The 20,268-nt window shown below is 51.0% G+C and overlaps 1 protein-coding gene across 4 annotated transcripts; it reads right to left on the reverse strand.

Moving 5' to 3' along the window:
- Positions 1-305: 305 nt before the first annotated feature.
- HMOX1 (heme oxygenase 1) lies at positions 306-14,415 on the reverse strand. Of its 4 annotated transcripts, none has more exons than XM_028827760.2 (5): positions 14,311-14,415; positions 11,512-11,632; positions 6,978-7,469; positions 4,535-4,634; positions 306-1,043 (listed from the first exon to the last, which is right to left on the reverse strand). In XM_028827760.2, exons 1-5 carry the CDS (start codon positions 14,331-14,333, stop codon positions 913-915), a joined length of 867 nt encoding a protein of 288 aa, XP_028683593.2. In that variant the 5' UTR covers positions 14,334-14,415; the 3' UTR covers positions 306-912. The 4 variants fall into 4 exon arrangements, with proteins under 4 accessions (XP_028683593.2, XP_077805997.1, XP_077805994.1 ...); XM_077949871.1 differs by lacking the exon at positions 14,311-14,415 and adding an exon at positions 13,137-13,411 and having other exon boundaries at positions 11,512-11,816; XM_077949868.1 differs by lacking the exon at positions 14,311-14,415 and adding an exon at positions 13,122-13,409 and having other exon boundaries at positions 11,512-11,802.
- Between the last annotated feature and the right edge of the window lie 5,853 nt (positions 14,416-20,268).

Consider the following 20,268-nt stretch of genomic DNA (forward strand, 5'->3'; position numbering starts at 1 on the left):
ATTAGCCAGGCATGGTGATGAATATCTGTAATCCCAGCTACTCAGGAGGCTGAGGCAGGAGAATCGAGTGAACCTGCGAGGCAGAGGTTGCAGTAGGCCAAGATTGCGCCATTGCACTCCAGCCTGGACAACAGAGTGAGACTCTGTCTCAAAAAAAAAAAGAAAAGCTCACCTTCTGTATTCTCAAACAGACCAGCTCCTGCCAACCCCCCATCACTACCTCTCCTACTGAGCACGCAAGTAGCCAGGGAGGAAAAGATCAGCTCCCCAAGAATAACAAAACCCATGAACAATACTTCAAGTTACTATCAGACAATGTTGTTTATTATGTCACACAAAAGTTAGACCAAGGCCACAGTGCCGTTAAACACCTCCCTCCCCACCCACGCATGGCTCAAAAACCACCCCAACCCTGCTATAAAAACAATAGAACACAACAAAAATACTGCATTTGAGGCTGAGCCAGGAACAGAGTGGCTCCAACAAAAATAAGACAAAAACAAGACACAACATCTTTTCAGTTTTATGTAAAAATTGCCATGGCCCACGGGGAAAGTGGTCATGGCCGTGTCAACAAGGATACTTCAAACTCAGGACTTTTGGAGGTTTGAGACAGCTGCCACATCTAGGGTGTCTTCTAGGCTCTGCTGCAGGAACTGAGGATGCTGAAGGGCAGGGCTGGATCCTTTGGCCCACTCTGAAGTTTAGGCCATTGGCTGGATGTGCTTTTCGTTGGGGAAGATGCCATAGGCTCCTTCCTGCTTTCCAGAGAGAGGGACACAGTGAGAGGGATGGAGGCCCTGAAAGCCTCCAGTGCCCACGATAAGGAAGCCAGCTAAGAGATTTCCCTCTCTAGAAAGAAGGCCTTCCACTGGACAAAGTTCATGGCCCTGGGAGCCAGCATGCCTGCATTCACATGGCATAAAGCCCTACGGCAACTGTTGCCACCAGAAAGCTGAACGTAAGGATCCATCGGAGAAGCGGAGCCTGGGAGCGGGTGTTGAGCTGGGGCTTCCCTCTGGGAGTCTCCACGGGGGCAGAGTCTGAAAGAGAAAATGGGGCAAGGTCAATAACAGGTGGGCATGCATCAGGGTGTCTGATGTCATAGAAAAGCAAAGCAGAGTGGCCTCAGGATCTGTGGTACAGTCCCTGCTCAACGCCAGGATTCTGCAAGACCACAAACAGGTGTCCCTCTAGCCACTGCTTGAATACCTTCAAAGACAGGCAGCTCACTACTTCTCCAAGCTGTCTGTTATTCCCTGTGCAGCCAGGCCACATTGTGAAAACATTCTTGGGCCCAGGCATGGTTTTCAGACTTCTGCCTGCTCCCTTTCTTCTCCTTAAACTTTGCCAGCGATTAGGTCAGAGCTGTAAATCTTCCTCTCAAACTCACACATTTGCTAAGTATGGTGATGATGGAGCAGGAGCTAGAAAGCAGGAGCTCTTGCCGGGCGCGGTGGCTCAAGCCTGTAATCCCAGCACTTTGGGAGGCCAAGGCGGGTGGATCACGAGGTCAGGAGATCGAGACTATCCTGGCTAACATGGTGAAACCCTGTCTCTACTAAAAATACAAAAAACTAGCCGGGCGTGGTGGCGGGCGCCTGTAGTCTCAGCTACTTGGGAGGCTGAGGCGGGAGAATGGCGTGAACCCGGGAGGCGGAGCTTGCAGTGAGCCGAGATCACGCCACTGCACTCCAGCCTGGGAGACACAGCGAGACTCCGTCTCAAAAAAAAAAAAAAAAAAAAAAGCAGGAGCTCTGAGGTCAAAATTCAAGTTCAGTTCCACCCCTGGTTATTAAAATATGATAGGCCAGAGCCAGCCATGCAGCCTGGGTAGATGTGCCTCCTCCTCAGGCACAGAGTGGGTGGTGATCTTAGGTCTTTAGAAGGAGGACAGAGTCCAGGGCAGGTCTCTGGAGCCAGAACAGCTGGGTTTGAATCCTAGCCCCGCCCTGGGCTATGAGGGGCTTTCCCAGAGAAAATAGGGCTGTAGGTCTGGTGGCCCAGGGCTGCGGTCACAGGAAGTAAAAGCAAGCATGTACACTGTGACATTTACATGTGTGTTGTTCATATTAAAGGCTCCTGCTCCTTCTGATGGATTAGGGGTATAGTTCTCAAATGTTTTGGTTCCAAAACCCCTTTATACTTAAATGCAACCAAGGATCCAGAAGAGCTTTTGTTTGTGTGAGTATAGCTATCACTATTTACAAAATTAGAAATTATAACTGAGAAATTCTTTCTTTTCTTTTTTTTTTTTTTCTTTTTCTTTTTTTTTGAGATAGAGTCTTGCTCTGTTGCCCAGGCTAGAGTACAGTGGTGCAATCTCAGCTCACTGCAACCTCCGCCTCCCAGACTCAAGAGATTCTCCTGCCTCAGCCTCCCAAGTAGCTGGGATTACAGGTGTGCACCATCATGCCCAGCTAATTTTTATATTTTAGTAGAGATGGGGTCTCACCACATTGGCCAAGCTGGTCTCAAACTCCTGACCTCAAGTGATCCCCCTGCCTCAGTCTCCCAAAGTGCTGGGATTACAGGCATAAGCCACTGTGCCTGGCCAAAACTGAGAAATTCTTAACATATAAGAACATACAGGCACACATTCCATGAGCCATCACATCCATGAGAGAGCATCACATGTCACATAACCTTTGGAAAATGCCAACACATATTCATGAGAAAATAGTTTTTTTAAAAAGCCAAAAAAAAAAATCTGGGTGTGGTGGCACGTGCCTATAGTCCCAGTTACTCAGGAGAAGGTGGCAGAATCGCTTGAACCTGGGAGTTGACGCTGCCGTGAGCTGTGTTTGTGCCACTACACTCCAGCCTGGGTGACAGAGCAAGACCCTGTCTCAAAAAAAAAAAAAAAAAATAGCAAACAAATAGTAGTAGTGTTATAAAAATAGCTTTGTCCTCACAGACCCCTTGAGGGGATACTAGGACTACCACCCCCCACAGGTAGGACACCACACTTTGAGAACTGATGCATTAGGGTGATGTCTCCCTAACCCACTAGATAGCCAAGCCCTCCGGGGTTACAGCCCCCCAGTAGAGGGGTCCGTGTGGTCTGGCACAAGTGAGAAAGCCACAAGCCAGGTTACGGTGGCACAGGAGGGGAGGCCTGATACAACCTGCCAGGAGGTAGCGCTAAGCCTTACCCCTTCATTGCTACCCATCCCAAAGCCACACTCCCTGCCTCAGTGTTTTAGGCTTAGTGAGGGTACATTTTGTGGAGCATTTTGGTCTTTTTGGAAGTTTCCAAGATGTTCTCACTGCAGCCAGCCTCGATCGTTCTTAGGCACATGAGGGAGGGGCTCACACACAACAAGACTCGGAAGGGACATCTCCCTGTGGTGGGTTCACAGCTGGATACAGGTCCCCACCTCCCTGGCCCACATCAGGGTACCAAAGGCCTAAAAAGGAGTCTAAATTAAGGGGGCGGGAGTTTCCCATGATTTCTGAGGGGTTCTTGTATACTTCTGACCCAGTGAACTAGAAGTAGCTGAACCTCACTGGATTTTCCAGGTGGGGAAACTAAGGCAGGGAGAAGTCTCATGGCTTGCCCAGAGCCACACACTGAAGGTTGACCCCAGGCCCTTTTGCCTGCCCTCCACTTCTCATACAAAAACATGCAGGTGGCCAGGCGCAGTGGCTCACGCCTGTAATCTCAGCACTTTGGGAGGCCGAGGTGGGCGGATCACCTGAGGTCAGGAGTTCGAGACCAGCCTGGCCAACATGGTGCAACCCCATCTCTGCTAAACATACAAAAAAAATTAGCCGGGCATGGTGGTGGGTGCCTGTAATCCCAGCTACCCGGGAGGCTGAGGCAGGAGAATTGCTTGAACCCGGGAGGCGGAGGTTGCAGTGAGCTGAGATAGCGCCACTGCACTCTAGCCTGGGCGAGACTCTATCTCCACGAACAACCACCACCCAAAAAAACATTCAAGCTGGCATGGTGGCTCTCGCCTGTAATTGCAGCACTTGGGAGGCAGAGGCAGGAGGATCGCTTGAAGTCAGGTGTTCAAGACTGGCCTGGGCAACGTAGGGGGAACCTGTCCTTACAGGGGCAATGGGGTGAGGCAGCAGGAAACAACACCCACCACCAGCAAACATTCAGAAAACAGAAGAGTAGAGATACTGAGGCTGGGTGCGGTGGCTCACGCCTGTAATCCCAACACTTTGGGAGGCCGAGGTATGTGGATCCCGAGGTCAGGAGATCGAGACCATCCTGGCAACACGGTGAAACCCCATCTCTACTAAAAATACAAAAAAAATTAGCCGGGCGTGGTGGCGGGCGCCTGTAGTCCCAGCTACTTGGGAGGCTGAGGCAGGAGAATGGCGTGAACCCCGGGAGGCGGAGCTTGCAGTGAGCAGAGATCGTGCCACTGCACTCCAGCCTGGGCGACAGAGCGAAACTCCGTCTCAAAAAAAAAAATAATAATAATAATAATAAAAAGAGTAGAGATACTAGAGTCAGACAGTCAGGTCCCTCTCCATCTGTAGCCCAGAGGAAGTGCCCCTCCCTGGATGCTCTCACCTTGCACTTTGTTGCTGGCCCGCTGGCGAAGCCCTGGTGCCTGTGAGGGGCTCTGGTCCTTGGTGTCATGTGTCAGCAGCTCCTGCAACTCCTCAAAGAGCTAAAAGACAAAAGACACACATGCCTATCTCAGTAAGAGATGCTGCCAGGTCCCAGCTGAAGGTAGGACCTTAAGACAAGTTGTGTTAGGAAATATTTTGGAAATAACAAGATGGTAAGAAAAATATTGGCCGGGCGCAGTGGCTCACGCCTGTAATCCCAGCACTTTGGAAGGCCAAGGTGGGCACATCACGAGGTCAGGAGTTCGAGACCAGCCTAGCCAACATAGTGAAACCCCATCTCTACTAAAGATACAAAAAATTAGCTGGGTGTGGTAGCACATGCCTGTAATCCCAGTTACTCGGGAGGCTGAGGCAGGAAAATTGCTTGAACCTGGTAGGCGGAGGTTGCAGTGAGCCGAGATTGCGCCATTGCACTCCAGCCTGGGTGACAGGGCGAGACTCTGTCTCAAATAAATAATATTCATGTCCCTTTCATCCACCTTAAGAGATAAGATGTTCCAAGCCCAATTGACTCCCCTGCCTGCTCTTGCCCTCCCAACTGATAACAATGATCCTGGATCACTGTGGCCACCCATGTCCTTAGCCTGTGTCTCCGTGCAAAAGGCTGCGTTGCTTGTTTTGAAATAATATTAAGTGGTATCCTTGTATATGCACTCTTCTGCGGCTGCTTTCTTCCCTTGAATTTAGATTTGCTAAATTCAGCCTTGGTGAGGTGTGCTGAATGGTATTTGTTAGCCTTGCAGATGAGGAAACTGTAGCTCCTACAGGTTAAGTGCTTTGCCCAAGGACTGACCCAGAGGTCAGGCACCAAGAGCCGTTTGTTTGTTTTTATTTTTGAGACAGAGTCTTGCTTTGTTGCCGTTGCCCAGGCTGGCGTGCAGTAGCACTATCATGGCTTACTATAGCCTTGACCTCCTGGGCTCAAGCAATCCTCCCACTTCAGCCTCCCAAGTAGCTGGGACTACAGCTGCACGCTACTATATCTGGCTTTTTTTTTTCATTTTTGTGTAGAGATGGGGTCTCACTGTGTTACCAGGGCTGGGCTCAAGCCACTTTCCTGCTTTGGCCTCCCAAAGTGTTGGTATTATAGGCGCGAGCCTGAGAGCCAGTTCTGACCCCAATCCCTTTTCTTTAAAAAAATTTTTTGGCCGGGCGCGGTGGCTCAAGCCTGTAATCCCAGCACTTTGGGAGGCCGAGACGGGCGGATCACGAGGTCAGGAGATCGAGACCATCCTGGCTAACACAGTGAAACCCCGTCTCTACTAAAAAATACAAAAAACTAGCCGGGCGAGGTGGCGGGCGCCTGTAGTCCCAGCTACTCAGGAGGCTGAGGCAGGAGAATGGCGTAAATCCGGGAGGCGGAGCTTGCAGTGAGCCGAGATCCGGCCACTGCACTCCAGCCTGGGGGACAGAGCGAGACTCCGCCTCAAAAAAAAAAAAAATTTTTTTAATTTTTTTTTTTTTTGATAGAGACAGGGGTCTTGCCATGTTGCTCAGGCTGGTCTGAAACTCCTGAGCAATCCACCCACCTTGGCTTCCCAAAGAGCTGGGATTACAGGCGTGAGCCACTGCACCTGGCCTCCCTTTTCTTTTGACTACACTTCTCTGAAAGACATAGATTTTCTTCTTCCAAGACTGATTGGATTTTCTGAGGGGGTGTGGTGGAAGGGAAAGGCCTTGTTCCGTAACAGGGGCCAGGACCAGAATCTTCTGCAATCCAAGGCTGGGATTAGTGAGCCAGGAGGGCATGAGCCCTAGCCCCAGGCCCCATGGCACCTCCAGGGGCTGGCAGAGAGAGAAGGCTCTATGACATCTGGTTAGAAGGATCCCCTCCACCTCTGCCTAAGAATTCATCCTTCCAGGCTTTGCCCAAACCCCACCTTCCCCCTGGATTTGAGACACTTGTAGAAAGAGGTAAACCTCTTTGGCTAGGCTGAGAGTCCCTGGAAGGCAGAGGCCACCTGTAACCCTGGGAGTGCCAACCTGGCTACACACTAGTGCACACACAACTTATACGTTGCCACAGACCGTTGTCACGGAGAGCTACAACTTATTCTCATGTCCCATTATGACAGTAGTGAAAATTTGAGGGCTTCCTCTTGTGCCAGACACTGATGTGGGGACTTCACTGCTGTAAACTCACTCAAGCCTTAAAAGTCTAAGATAGAGGTACCATTATTATCCCTATTTTACAGATAGGGAAACTGAGGTACAGAGAGATTAAGCATTTGCCCAAGATCACCCAGCTAGTAAGTGGCAGTGCTGGAACCCTGGTTCCCTGTGTTAACCATGACCCATACCACCCTTCCCTACAATGAGAAGGATCCCTTGGAGGAACAGTGGGGGGAAGCAGAGGCTGCCCCAGGCTGCGCAACCCTCACCTGGATGTTGAGCAGGAACGCGGTCTTGGCCTCTTCTATCACCCTCTGCCTGACCGAGGGAGTCATCTCCAGGGAGTTCATGCGGGAGCGGTAGAGCTGCTTGAACTTGGTGGCACTGGCAATGTTGGGGAAGGTGAAGAAGGCCAGGCCCTCGCCAGAGCTGGGCAGGTCCAGGGCTTTCTGAGCAATCTTCTTGAGCATCTGGCCCCCAGACAGGTCACCCAGGTAGCGGGTGTAGGCGTGGGCCACCAGCAGCTCGGGCTCTGTGCGCCCCACCTCGTGGAGCCGCTTCACATAGCGCTGCATTGCCGGTGTGTAGGGGATGACTTCCTGCCAGCGGGGCCCGTACCAGAAGGCCAGGTCCTGCTCCAGGGCGGCCTTGCGGTGCAGCTCTTCTGGGAAGTAGACAGGGGCGAAGACTGGGCTCTCCTTGTTGCGCTCAATCTCCTCCTCCAGGGCCACATAGATGTGGTGCAGGGAGGCCATCACCAGCTGAAAGCAGAGTGAGCAGGTCAGGCCGCCAGCCACATAGAAGACCCCCACCTCTGTCCGTCCCCTCCACTACTGCCTTTGGAAAGGCCCTCATCACTTGTCAGCTGGGCTCTGACTCCTTCTGCCACCCCTCACTACAATCCTCTTCACACAGCAGCCAGAGGGATTTTTATAAGAGAAAAAGACGATCATGCACTTTCTCAGCCTAAAACCCTTTTACCCCACTGGGCAAAACAAGCAACCTAATTGAATCCTTATATAAAGATCCAACAAACTGGCCTGGTGCAGTGGCTCAAACCCCTGTAATCCCTGCACTTTGGGAGGCTAAGGTGGGAGGACTGCTTAAAGCCAGGAGTCTGAGAACAGCCTGGGCAATCCCACCTCTACAAAACATTCTTTTAAAAAACTAGCTGGCTGGGGCCGGGCGCGGTGGCTCACGCCTGTAATCCCAGCACTTTGGGAGGCCAAGGCGGGCGGATCACAAGGTCAGGAGATCAAGACCATCCTGGTTAACACGGTGAAGCCCTGTCTCTACTAAAAATACAAAAAAAAATTAGCTGGGCTTGATGGCTGGTGCCTGTAATCCCAGCTACTACTTGAGAGGCTGAGGCAGGAGAATGGTGTGAACCCGGGAGGCGGAGCTTGCAGTGAGCCCAGATCACGCCACTGCACTCCAGTCTGGGCGACGGAACGAGACTCTGTCTCAAAAATAAATAGCCGGGCGCGGTGGCTCAAGCCTGTAATCCCAGCACTTTGGGAGGCCGAGACGGGCGGATCACGAGATCAGGAGATCGAGACCATCCTGGCTAACACGGTGAAACCTCGTCTCTACTAAAAAATACAAAAAACTAGCCGGGCGAGGTGGCGAGCGCCTGTAGTCCCAGCTACTCAGGAGGCTGAGGCAGGAGAATGGCATAAATCCAGGAGGCGGAGCTTGCAGTGAGCTGAGATCCGGCCACTGCATTCCAGCCTGGGTGACAGAGCAAGACTCCATCTCAAAAATAAATAAATAAAATAAAAATAAATAAGTAAATAAATACATAAAAATTTAAAAAACTAGCCAGCTGGGTGTGGTGGCTCACACCTGTAATCCCAGCACTTTGGGAGGCTGAGTCGGGGGGATCACGAGATCAGGAATTCAAGACCAACATAGCCAACAGACCAGCCTGGGCAATATGGTGAAACCCCATCTCTACTAAAAACAAAATTAGCCGGGCATGGTGGTGGACGCCTATAATCACAGTTACTCGGGAGGCTGAGTCAGGAGAATTGCTTGAACCCAGGAGGCAGAGATTGCAGTGAGTTAAGATCGTGCCATTGCACTCCAGCCTGGGTAACAGAGCGAGACTCTGATTCAAAAAAAAAAAAAAAAAAAAAAAAATTAACGAGGTATGGTGCTGCATGCCTGTAGTCCCAGCTACTCCAGAAGCTGAGGCAGGGGGATCACTTGAGCCCAGGATTTCAAGGTTGCAGTGAGCTGTGATCATATCACTGTACTCCAGCTTGGGGAACAGAGTGAGCAAGACCCTGTCTCAAAAAAAAAAAAAAAACCTCCAACAAAGGAATTGCTATTCCCTTTTTACAGAAAAGGAAACTAAGACTCAGAGAGGGTATGACACATGGAGGTTGCACAGCTAGTAAGAAATGAAACTGGATTGAAGACCGGGCGTTGCTATGGACCCACCATGGCTCAGGAGAGGGGAATAGCTGAAATGGAAGTGGTTAAAGGAGATTGGCCATGTGCTTCTGGCTTTTGACCTCTATGTGACCAACTACAGGGCACAATTCTCCTTCCTAGAGGCCTGTTCTGAACCCCACCACCTCTGGATGCTGGGCTGGGGCAACAGGTCCTGAGGGTACCTTGGATTGGGACACTAACTCCCGTTACACATTAATACGCCCGTTTGAATTTGAAGGAGGACAAAGTTAAGACGTTCAGGTTGGAGGTTCCAAGTTATTTCTGAGCCGTAAACATTCAAAGCAGCTCTGTTCCATGAGGGGACAAAGCCAGGGAGCCTGGTACAAAAGAGCCTGGGTTTTTCAGTGTGACCGACCTCGTTCTCACCCAGCTCTGCCGGTCCTTAGCTGTGTGACCATGGGTGACCCGCTTGCTCTCTCTGGTCCCAGCTTCCTATCCTATCCTAGAGCAGATGGTCAGAGGTCTGTGTGACTGTGCTAGCCAATTGTGCTAGTCCGTTCCCTCACCTGCCACATACTAGATGGGGCTGGTGTGAGGATTAAGTGAGAGGGTCTGGGCCAGCACAGAGGGCAGCCTGGCACTTAGCGCTCCCGTGAGAAAGGCTGTGATAACTTCCACATCCACCAGCTTAATGTAAGCAAGCACTGGATTCTCTTTTTTTTTTTTTTTTTTTTTTTGAGACGGAGTCTCGCTCTGCCGCCCGGGCTGGAGTGCAGTGGCCGGATCTCAGCTCACTGCAAGCTCCGCCTCCCGGGTTCCCGCCATTCTCCTGCCTCAGCCTCCCGAGTAGCTGGGACTACAGGCGCCGCTACCTCGCCCGGCTAGTTTTTTGTATTTTTAGTAGAGACGGGGTTTCACCGTGTTAGCCAGGATGGTCTCGATCTCCTGACCTCGTGATCCGCCCGTCTCGGCCTCCCAAAGTGCTGGGATTACAGGCTTGAGCCACCGCGCCCGGCCAAGCACTGGATTCTCTCACGGATCTTGGTGCCTCCTTGGAACCCTGTGACTTAGAGGCAAAATCCAAAGTCTAAGCTGGCTGGGGATAGCATATTCCAGCATTCACCTCCCTGCACCCACTGCCTTCAGCCACACTGCAGCAACTGGGCGTACCTCATCTTTTTAATGGAGAGGGGAGGAGGATGAGGAAGACCCATTACGGGCCCAAGGGCCCCACCCAGCCCGGAACCACAGGTTAAATCTCTCCTAATTAAAGTATGTCTCCGTTGGGCGGTGGTTCACACCTGTAATCCCAGCACTTTGGGAGGCCAGGGCAGATGGATCATCTGAGGTCAGGAGTACAAGACCAGCCTGGCCAACATGGTGAAACCCCATTTTTACTAAAAAAAAAAATACAAAAATTAGCCAGGCGTGGTGGTGGGCACCTGTAGTCCCAGCTACTCTGGAGGCTGAAGTGGGAGAATCGCTTGCACCCAGAAGGCAGAGGTTTCAGGGCACCGAGATCTTGCCATTGCACTCCAGCCTGGGCAACAGAGTGAGACTCTGTCTCAAATGAAATAAAATAAAATAAAAATAAAGCATGTCTCATGTTGGAAGTAGGGGGTGGCAGAGGGTACAGATTGCAAAAGGGACTGGGGTGAAGGTGGTGGGATATAGCTCCCCACTCCCCACTCCCACACCCTCTGTTCAACCTGAACAAGCCTTTCCCCACACTGATGTTTTAACACCCAGTATCTTCCCGGTTCTTCGTCAAGTGCTTCCTTCTATTTGCATGAATTTCACAACAGTGCTGGGAAACAGCAAAATCAGTACCTGGCAATATAGTGGGTGCTTATGAAAACCCTGCTGTTGAAATCCTCTTTTACAGAGGGGGAAAAGGTGGCTTAGGGAGATTAGATGAGGCACCCTCAGTCTCATTGTTAGAAAAGGGTTCTGTTAAGGCTCCAACCTATATTACTCCTCATCTTCAGAGGCAAATTAGAGTTAGGTCAGGAGTACAAGCTCTTGGTTGATTTCAGCCTTTTCCATTTACTGGCTGTGTGACCTTCTGTTAGTCACTCTCTGAGCCTTCCAGTCCTCATCTTTCTCATCAGGGTTGAAGCACAGATTACAAACCAAGTGTACAAAATGCCCAACATGGAACCAGTGCTCAGTCAATGGCACTGCTGCCCCAGTCCCTCCACAACACTACAGGCTGAACTTGCTGTGTGACCTTGGGTAACTCACCTTCCCTCTCTGAGCCTCAGTGTCATCATTTTTAAGATGATTCCATTGGACATGCCCATCTGGTCCCTCAGCATCCCCACTTAAACCACTGGCCTGAGCCTTGGGCCCACCCACACCTGCCACACCCTCCACCAGGGCTAGTCCCACCAAGCCACATACCTTGAAGCCCTCTCGGGTCACCTGGCCCTTCTGAAAGTTCCTCATGAACTCAGCATTCTCTGCCTGGGTGTGCACCTCCTTGGTGGCCTCCTTCAGGGCCTCTGACAAATCCTGGGGCATGCTGAGGAGGAAATGGGATAGGTGAACACAAAGCTGGCTGGGGGTGGGGTCCTCCCCAACTGCAGGAGCCACCCACCTGTAAGCAGGCCTCCAAGGACTCCCATTCTTATTCAGGCCACATTCCCAATCGCTTTAAGATGCAGCCTTGTGGCTGGGTGCAGTGGCTCACGCCTGTAATCCCAGCACTTTGGGAGGCCAAGGTGGGCGGATCACCTGAGGTCAGGAGTTCGAGACTAGCCTGGCAAACATGGTGAAACCCCATCTCTACTAAAAATACAAAATTAGCCGGGCATGGTGGCGGATGCCTGTAATCCCAGCGATTATGCCTATAACTGCTTGAACCCCGGAGGCAAATGTTGCAGTGAGCTGAGATCACACCACTGCACTCCAGCCTTGGTGACAGAGAAACTCCATCTTAAAAAAAAAAAGAAAAAAAGAAAGGGCCAAGCGTGGTGGCTCACACCTGTAATCCTAGCAGTTTGGGAAGCCAAGGCGGGCAGATCACCTGAGGTCAGGAGTTTGAGCCCAGCCTGGCCAACATTGGTGAAACCCTATCTCTACTAAAAATACAAAAAAAAAAAAAAAAAAAAAAAAATTAGCCGGGTGTGGTGGTGGGCGCCTGTAATCCCAACTACTCAAGAGGCTGAGGCAGGAGAATAGCTTGAACCCAGGAAGTGGAGGTTGCAGTGAGCCGAGATCACGCCACTGCACTCCAGCCTGGGCAACAGAGCAAGACTCCATCTCAAAAAAAAAAAAAAAGCAAAAAAAAAAACCCAGAATCAACAACAACAAAAAAACAAATTCAGGCTGGGCATGGTGACTCTTGCAGCCTTGTAAACACTCTTCAGTCATTAAAACACTAACTAGGCCAGGCGCGGGCGCGGTGGCTCAAGCCTGTAATCCCAGCACTTTGGGAGGCCGAGATGGGCGGACCACGAGGTCAGGAGATTGAGACCATCCTGGCTAACGTGGTGAAACCCCGTCTCTACTAAAAAATACAAAAAACTAGCCGGGCGAGGTGGCGGGCGCCTGTAGTCCCAGCTACTCGGGAGGCTGAGGCGGGAGAATGGCGTGAACCGTGGAGGTGGAGCTGGCAGTGAGCTGAGATCCGGCCACTGCACTCCAGCCTGGGTGACAGAGCGAGACTCCGTCTCAAAAAAAAATAAAATAAAAATAAAACACTGAATAATACAGTCCCCCAAACCAAGGGGGAAATCCTGGTACCGGTAGTTCCCAGTGGAGAGGAGGAGGAGGTACAGCATAACCCAGGAAAAAGCAGAGGCCCCATGAACGCGCATCTCAAAGTTTGTAATTGCTTTGATTGGCTTTTAGACCCAATATTTAATTCAGTTATTTTGTTAAAGTTTCAGATGCAAATCTCATGACCCCCCTATCATGTTATGCTCATCATGAAGACGTCAGGGTTAAAAATTCTGAAAAATTCTGCTTTAGTTAAAGAAAAAGTCTCGGCAGGGCGCAGTGGCTCAAGCCTGTAATCCCAGCACTTTGGGAGGCCGAGACGGGTGGATCACGAGGTCAGGAGATCGAGACCATCCTGGCTAACACGGTGAAACCCCGTCTCTACTAAAAAATACAAAAAAAACTAGCCGGGTGAGTTGGCGGGCGCCTGTAATCCCAGCTACTCAGGAGGCTGAGGCAGGAGAAAGGCGTAAACCTGGGAGGCGGAGCTTGCAGTGAACTGAGATCTGGCCACTGCACTCCAGCCCGGGCGACAGAGCAAGACTCCGTCTCAAAAAAAAAAAAAAGAAAGAAAGAAAAAGTCTCTCCGGGAGTATTTCTGTCATGGGTCCGTATCCCTGCGTCCCCATAGAACTGTCATTTTTCCCTTTCCTCCCGCCCTGCTTCCCGGAACATCATCCCCTGTTCTACAACACAGCTGATCAAATTCTTGGGAGAAGCGGCACACGCCTGTAAGTCCCAGTTAACTCTGGGGGCTGAGGTGGGAGGATGCTTGAGCCCAGGAGTTAAAAAAAAAAAAAAAAAAAAAAAAAAAAAAAAAACCTAAGAAATTCTTGAAAGAAGGGAACGAGCGAGACCTGGAGGTGGGCAGGCCAAGGTTCAACACCCAGTTCTGACACCTGCTGACTGAGTACTCTAGGGTATGTCGCCTGCCTGAACTGGGCAATCCTTATTTGTGAGACGCGGAACACCGTAGCCAGGGTGATGTCTGGCTCAGGTCCTCCGTAGCTAGTGAGGGACAGATGCCACCAAGAGAACCAAGCATGCTCTCCCAGGCTAGCGGAGCCCCAGGGATCTAGATTCAGCAGACAGCAGCTCCAAGCACACCTCAAAAGTTGGATTAAAACAAAATTGACTCCCTCACAGGGAAGCCCCAGAGATCTAGATTCAGCAGAGAGCAACTCCAAACACACCTCGAAAGTTGGATTTAACAAACATTGGCTACCTCAAAGGCTGGATACTCTAGGGACACTCCCATCTTGGTCCCCAACCGCATACCAGGGTGCCAGGCATGTAAATCACCGTTCCTCCCTCCAGCCACCCTACGGGCACAGGCAGGATCAGAACCCCGCGCCTCCTGACTCCAGGGCCCAAGTTTCTGGCTCCCGGGCTCTGTCGCTGCGTGGCAGTGTCCCGGGTGGGACTGGGACGCCAGCTGGGAGGGGAGGGAAAGGCGCCCGTCCCGCGCCCCGCGCTTGCCTGTCGGGTTGCAGACGCTCCATCCGGCCGGTGCTGGGCTCGTTCGTGCTGGCTCCGCGGGCGGCGGCTGCTCTGAGGACGCTCGAGAGGAGGCAGGCGTTGACTGTGCCGGAGCCGCGACCGGTCACATTTATGCTCGGCGGGTCACGTGGGCCAGGCGGAACAGCTGAGGCCCACTTTCTGGCCGGGCGTTGCAACACCCGCAGGGGCCCGCGCCCAGCCCGCCCCGGGCCAGTGTGGGGTGGAGAGGAGCAGTCATATGACCCTGGGGAAACAAAGTCTGGCCATAGACTTTTAGAAAAAAAAAAACACACACACACACACACCTTAAGGAAATCTGAGAAGCTGCAGCCTCTGGGTGTGATTTTGCTCCTTCCAGAGCCCCCCCTTCTGCTCCCTGTCCCCTTGGGACTTGATGCACCCCAGGCGTCCCAGAAGGTTCCAGAAAGCTGGGAGGCAGCGCTGCTCAGAGCAAGAGGCTGGTGGGTAACATCAGGAACTTAGCAACCCCAGACCCTGCTGTCTCCAGCTCCCTAAAATGCCACCTTCTGGAGTCCTCTGCTGACTGCTTGCCTCCTCACACCCCCTTTAAATGTACATTTAGGATCTGGTTTTTTAGTTCCTGTCAAAAAACAGAGACTCCAGTATTTTCATGGTTCATCCCTACAACTGACCTGTGGGGGTAGATCGCTCCCATTTTGCAGCTGGAGAAACTGAGGCTCAGAGGGGTGCAGTGGTGTCACACATAAAGCAGGAAGCCAGTGTCCAAACCCAGGGAGGAGACTAAGTCCCCGCCTGCCTCCTCCACACTCCGGCAGCACCTGGTGCCCGCCTGGACTGGGACACCTGTCATACAAACTGCTTCCCTGCTGGGATGCGTGGGACACTCTTCCAGGCACATTCAGGTCTGACTTATACTCAGTGCCTGCTCAGGGCCCAGAGCAGAGCTGGCCCTTGCTGATCGCCTATTGAATCAATTCTTCATGAGGTGGACTGCTGAGAACTTGGGGAAAAGAGGGTCATTGGGTGAACCCAGAGGACAAAACAAATGGACCAGATGATTCATAGATTTCATAGAGTCATTTCCTAATGCTATGATTCTCATTCTAATGTTTTTTTGTTTTTTATAAGATGGCTTTCAGGCCTGGCATGGTAGCTCACACCTGTAGTCCCAGCACTTTGGGAGGTTGAGGTGGGAAGATTGCTTTGAGCCCAGTTGAGGTGGGAAGATTGTTTTGAGTTCGAGACTGGCCTGGGCAACATAGGGAGACCCTGTCTCTATAAAATAGAAAATAAATTAGCTGGGCATGCTGGCACATGCCTGTGGTCCCAGCTACTTGAAAGGCTGAGGCTGGAGGTTCGCTTGAGCCTGGGATGTAGAGGCTGGAGTGAGCTGTGATCACGCTACTGTATTCTAACCTGGGCAATAGAACAAGACACTGTCTCTCAAAAAAAAAAACAAAAAACAACAACAACAAAAAACAACTTCCTGGAATTCAAGGTAGGGCCACTACAGCCCAGAGGCACTTCTGAGATTGTATTGGAAAGGATCATTCTCCCAAAGGTGAGCTAACGGCCTTGAAAAAAATTCCCCTTCTTCCTCTGAAGGTTCCCTGAAAATCAACTGACAAAAGTCACGTTAAGAGGAGAAGACGTACACAAATGTATTCTAATGGGGCAATCACGGAAGAATGGTAACCCTGTAACCCAGTGCAGTACAGTGGCTATCTAGCCTTTTTTATAGGGGAGAAGGGAGATAGGGAATACAGACAATTCTTTTGAAAGTCAGTAAATCATTAGCAAGAAGGAATGGCCCTGGAGGTGAAAGGCAGACTTTAAGGGAAGGTGGAGGTGAAGCTGCACAGGAACAAAGGTTGTCCTAGGCAGATAAAGTCACCCAGGTTATCTCTGGGCACTGCCCTCAGAAGAACGGGTAAATCTGTCTGGGTCTGGTGATGACTCCCGGTTTCTTTCTCTCTCCAGGATCTTTCCTGGATATTTGATGAGATTCCTAGAAAAAGGGCTTAACATTGGCTGGGCGCGGTGGCTCACCCCTGTAATCCCAGCACTTTGGGAGGCTGAGGAAGGAGAATCACTTGAACCCCAGAGGAGGAGGTTGCAGTGAGCCGAGATAGCACCACTGCACTCCAGCCTGGGCAACAGAGCGAGACTCCATCTCAAAAGAAAAAGGACTTAATACAATTGCATTTCTCTTGGAAAGAAGTGTTCTTGGTCAGATAAGGAAATTCCAGAGGGACTTTGACCCTGAGGCAGCTCTAAGGCCTCTCATCATGTCAAATCACCAGTTGTCCTGGTGTCACTTTCTGAGCCCCAACAGTGGCATGTAAAGCACAAAGATGGAGACCTTGCCTACTTTGCTTTGTAAATTCCCAGTTCCTGGAATAGTGCCTGGCAGGTCACAGACAGTTAATACTGAATGCATGCCTGAACGCATAGATGCTTCAAAGTCTCTTTCTGGGAAAAAATAATATTGTTAGGCTGTAATATTACTGGGCTGATAGAATGGGCTGGAACCAAGCTACAATTCCAAACTGTCATTCTAACCAGGCTTTACTGAGAATTTACTATGTGCAGAGAGACGTTATACGCACGATCTCAGCCCATCCTGACAACAGCCTTGCAAGCTATGGCCAATCATCGTTTTCGTCTCTATTTTGCCCACATGAGCACTGAGGGACAAAGAGGATAAGTCATTTTCCCAAGTCACACAGTTAATGATGGAAGAGCCAGGATTCAAACTACGGCCCTTTGAAGCCAGTCCCCACAGTCCTGACTACCACACCCCAATCCCTCTCACAGACGGTCCAGGAGTTTAGGGGAGATGAGTTTGCATGTATAGATCCAGAGTCTGTCCATTCAGCGACCCTACAGGGTAAAACTCGTGAGATCTGAACCCTTTTTATTTAACACAGGGAAGCAGAGACCCCCAAGAGCAGGAGGGACTTGGCCAGGCTATGCCCCACATTGGAAAGAGAACCTCCAGAGACCCAGGGTTCCTGGCTCCCGGTCCGGGCTTGCTCTCTTTTCCAACTTTTCTCTGGGAGCCCCAGACTTGGTTAGAACAGACCTCCCACACAGAGGTTGCTGGGGTGGAAGAGGCCAGGCCAGAGCTGTTCTGGTCCTCTCTGCTGTCCCAGGGCTGAGCCTGTGGCCCTTTCACATGCTGATTCAGCCTCCTGACTTCCCCTTCTTTCTAGTCAAGCAACAGAATGATCCAAATGCTATTCTCTCTCCTCCTGGTGGGCCAAAAAAAAAGCCCTTTAAAGATGTCCACATCCTAATCCCCAGAACCTGTGAATAGGTTACCTTTTTGTTACCTTACGTAGTAAAAGGATCTTGCAGACATGATTAAGTCAAGGATGTTGAGATGGGGAATTATCTTGGATTATCCTCCCGGGCCTTATAAGAGGGAGGCTGGACAGTTGCACATACAGAAGGTGACAAGGAAAGCAGAGGATAGAGAGACTGGGAGATGCCATGCTGCTAGCTTTGAAGATGGAGGATGAAGCCAGGCCCGGTGGCTCACACCTATAATCCCAGCACTTTGGGAGGCTGAGGTGGGCAGATCACCTGAGGTCAGGAGTTCAAGACCAGCCTGACCAACATGGTGAAACCCCGTGTCTACTAATAATACAATAATTATCCAGGCAAAAATTAGCTGGGTGTGTAGCATGCTTGTAATTCTAGCTACTCGGAAGGCTGAGGCAGGAGAATCACCTGAACCCATGAGGCGGAGGTTGCAGTGAGCCAAGATCATGCCTCTGCACTCCAGCCTGGGCAACAGAGCCAGACCCTGTCTCAAAAAAAAAAAAGAAAAAAGAAGATGGAGGATGAAGCAACCAACCAAGGAATGTGGGGAGCTTCCAGCAGCTAGAAAAGGTGAGGAAATGGATTCTTTCCTGGAGCTCCAGAGAAAGGCAGCTCTGCCCACTCATGTTAGGACTACTGACCTCCAGAATGCCAGGGAATAAATTCATGCTGTGTTAAGGCACGATGTTTGTGACTTGTTATGGCAGCAACAGGAAATGAATTCTCCCCTACCGAAAGCCTGCCTTGCTCATACCTGGGGCAGACCCTCAGCTTTGGGAAGCAAGGTAGGACAGATAGCGACCCTAGGGACCCTGCGGTGTTCTCCTCAACTACTCCTGTTTTCCCAGGATGCATCTTTCAATGTGCGGTCTGCTGTCCACTATGAAAGGTTTATTCTGTCAGTAGTCCACCGCCTCCTTCTCCCAGCTCTCCTTTCAGAGCCGAATGCTTAGGCAGCTGGAACAGGCCAGCTCTGTGTGCGTGCTGGGGATACAAGGCTGCAGAGGATAGGAGATGGGAGCCCGCTTGACAGCGCATGCGCACAAGCTCAGGTTCCCAGTGGAGGAAGCCTGCAAAATAGGGAAAGTGACCCACAGAGGGGGCAGAGCCACAGAAGATAAAAATGGGTGTAGAAGTCGGAAAGATACCTTGTTTGAGGTCTGTTCTGAGCCAAGCACGCTCCCAAGCACGGTCTCATGTAATCCTTTTTTTTTTTTTTTTTGAGACAGAGTCTCGCTCTTTTGCCAGTCTGGAGTGCAGTGGCATGATCTCAGCTCACTGCAATCTCTGCCTCCCGGGTTCACGCCATTCTCCTGCCTCAGCCTCCCGAGTAACTGGAACTACAAGTGCGCACCACCACGCCTGGCTGATTTTTTATATTTTAGTAGAGACGGGGTTTCACCATGCTGGCCAGGATGGTCTCCATCTCCTGACCTTGTGATCCGCCCGCCTCGGCCTCCCAAAGTGTTGGGATTACAGGCATGAGCCACTGCGGCCAGCCATGTAATCCTTAGGACGCGGTAGACAGAATAGGCCCTCCATGCGCAGGCCCTAGTACCTGAATCCGGGAATATATTATATTGCCTTGGAATACTTGATTACACTTTGCAGATGTAATTATGGTTACAGACCTTAAAATAGGGAGGTTATCTTAGCTTCTCTGGGTAAGACCAGTCTAATCACAGGAGCTTTTACAAGTAGAGAACTTCTACAAAAATAAAATCATTAGCCAGGTGTGGCGGCACATGCCTATGGTCCTAGCTACATGGGAGGCGTAGTGGGGAGGATTGCTTGGGCCCAGGAGGTGGAGGCTACAGTGAGCCATGATCATGCGACTGCACTCCAGCCTGGGTAACAGCAAGACCCTGTCTCAAGAATAAAAAAGTAGCCAGGTGCAGTGCCTCATGCCTGTAATCCCAGCACTTTGGGAGGCCAAAGTGGGTGGCTCACGTGAGGTCAGGAGTTCAAGACCAGCCCGGCCAACATGGTGAAACCCCCATCTCTACTAAAAAAATACAAAAATTAGCCGGCCATAGTGGCAAGTGTCTGTAGTCCCAGCTACTTAGGAAGCTGAGGCAGGAGAATCACTTGAACCTGGGAGGCAGAAGTTGCAGTGAACCGAGATCATGCCATTGCTGTCACGCGCGTCTGTTTGGTGAAGAGACCACCAAACAGGCTTTGTGTGAGCAACATGGCTGTTTATTTCACCTGGGTGCAGGTGGGCTGAGTCCGAAAAGAGAGTCAGTGAAGGGAGATAAGGGTGGGGCCGTTTTATAGGATTTGGGTAGGTAAAGGAAAATTACAGTCAAAGGGGGGTTGTTCTCTGGCGGGCAGGAGTGGGGGTCACAAGGTGCTCAGTGGGGGAGCTTTTTGAGCCAGGATGAGCCAGGAAAAGGAATTTCACAAGATAATGTCATCGCTTAAGGCAAGGACTGGCCATTTTCACTTCTTTTGTGGTGGAATGTCATCAGTTAAGGTGGGGCAGGGCATTTGCACTTCTTTTGTGATTCTTCAGTTACTTCAGGCCATCTGGGCATATACGTGCAAGTCACAGGGGATGCGATGGCTTGGCTTGGACTCAGAGGCCTGACAATTGCACTCCAGCCTAGGTGACAGAGCAGCCTAAGA

The sequence above is a fragment of the Macaca mulatta genome, chromosome 10, assembly GCF_049350105.2.
Source record: "Macaca mulatta isolate MMU2019108-1 chromosome 10, T2T-MMU8v2.0, whole genome shotgun sequence".
NCBI classification, from domain to species: domain Eukaryota; kingdom Metazoa; phylum Chordata; class Mammalia; order Primates; family Cercopithecidae; genus Macaca; species Macaca mulatta.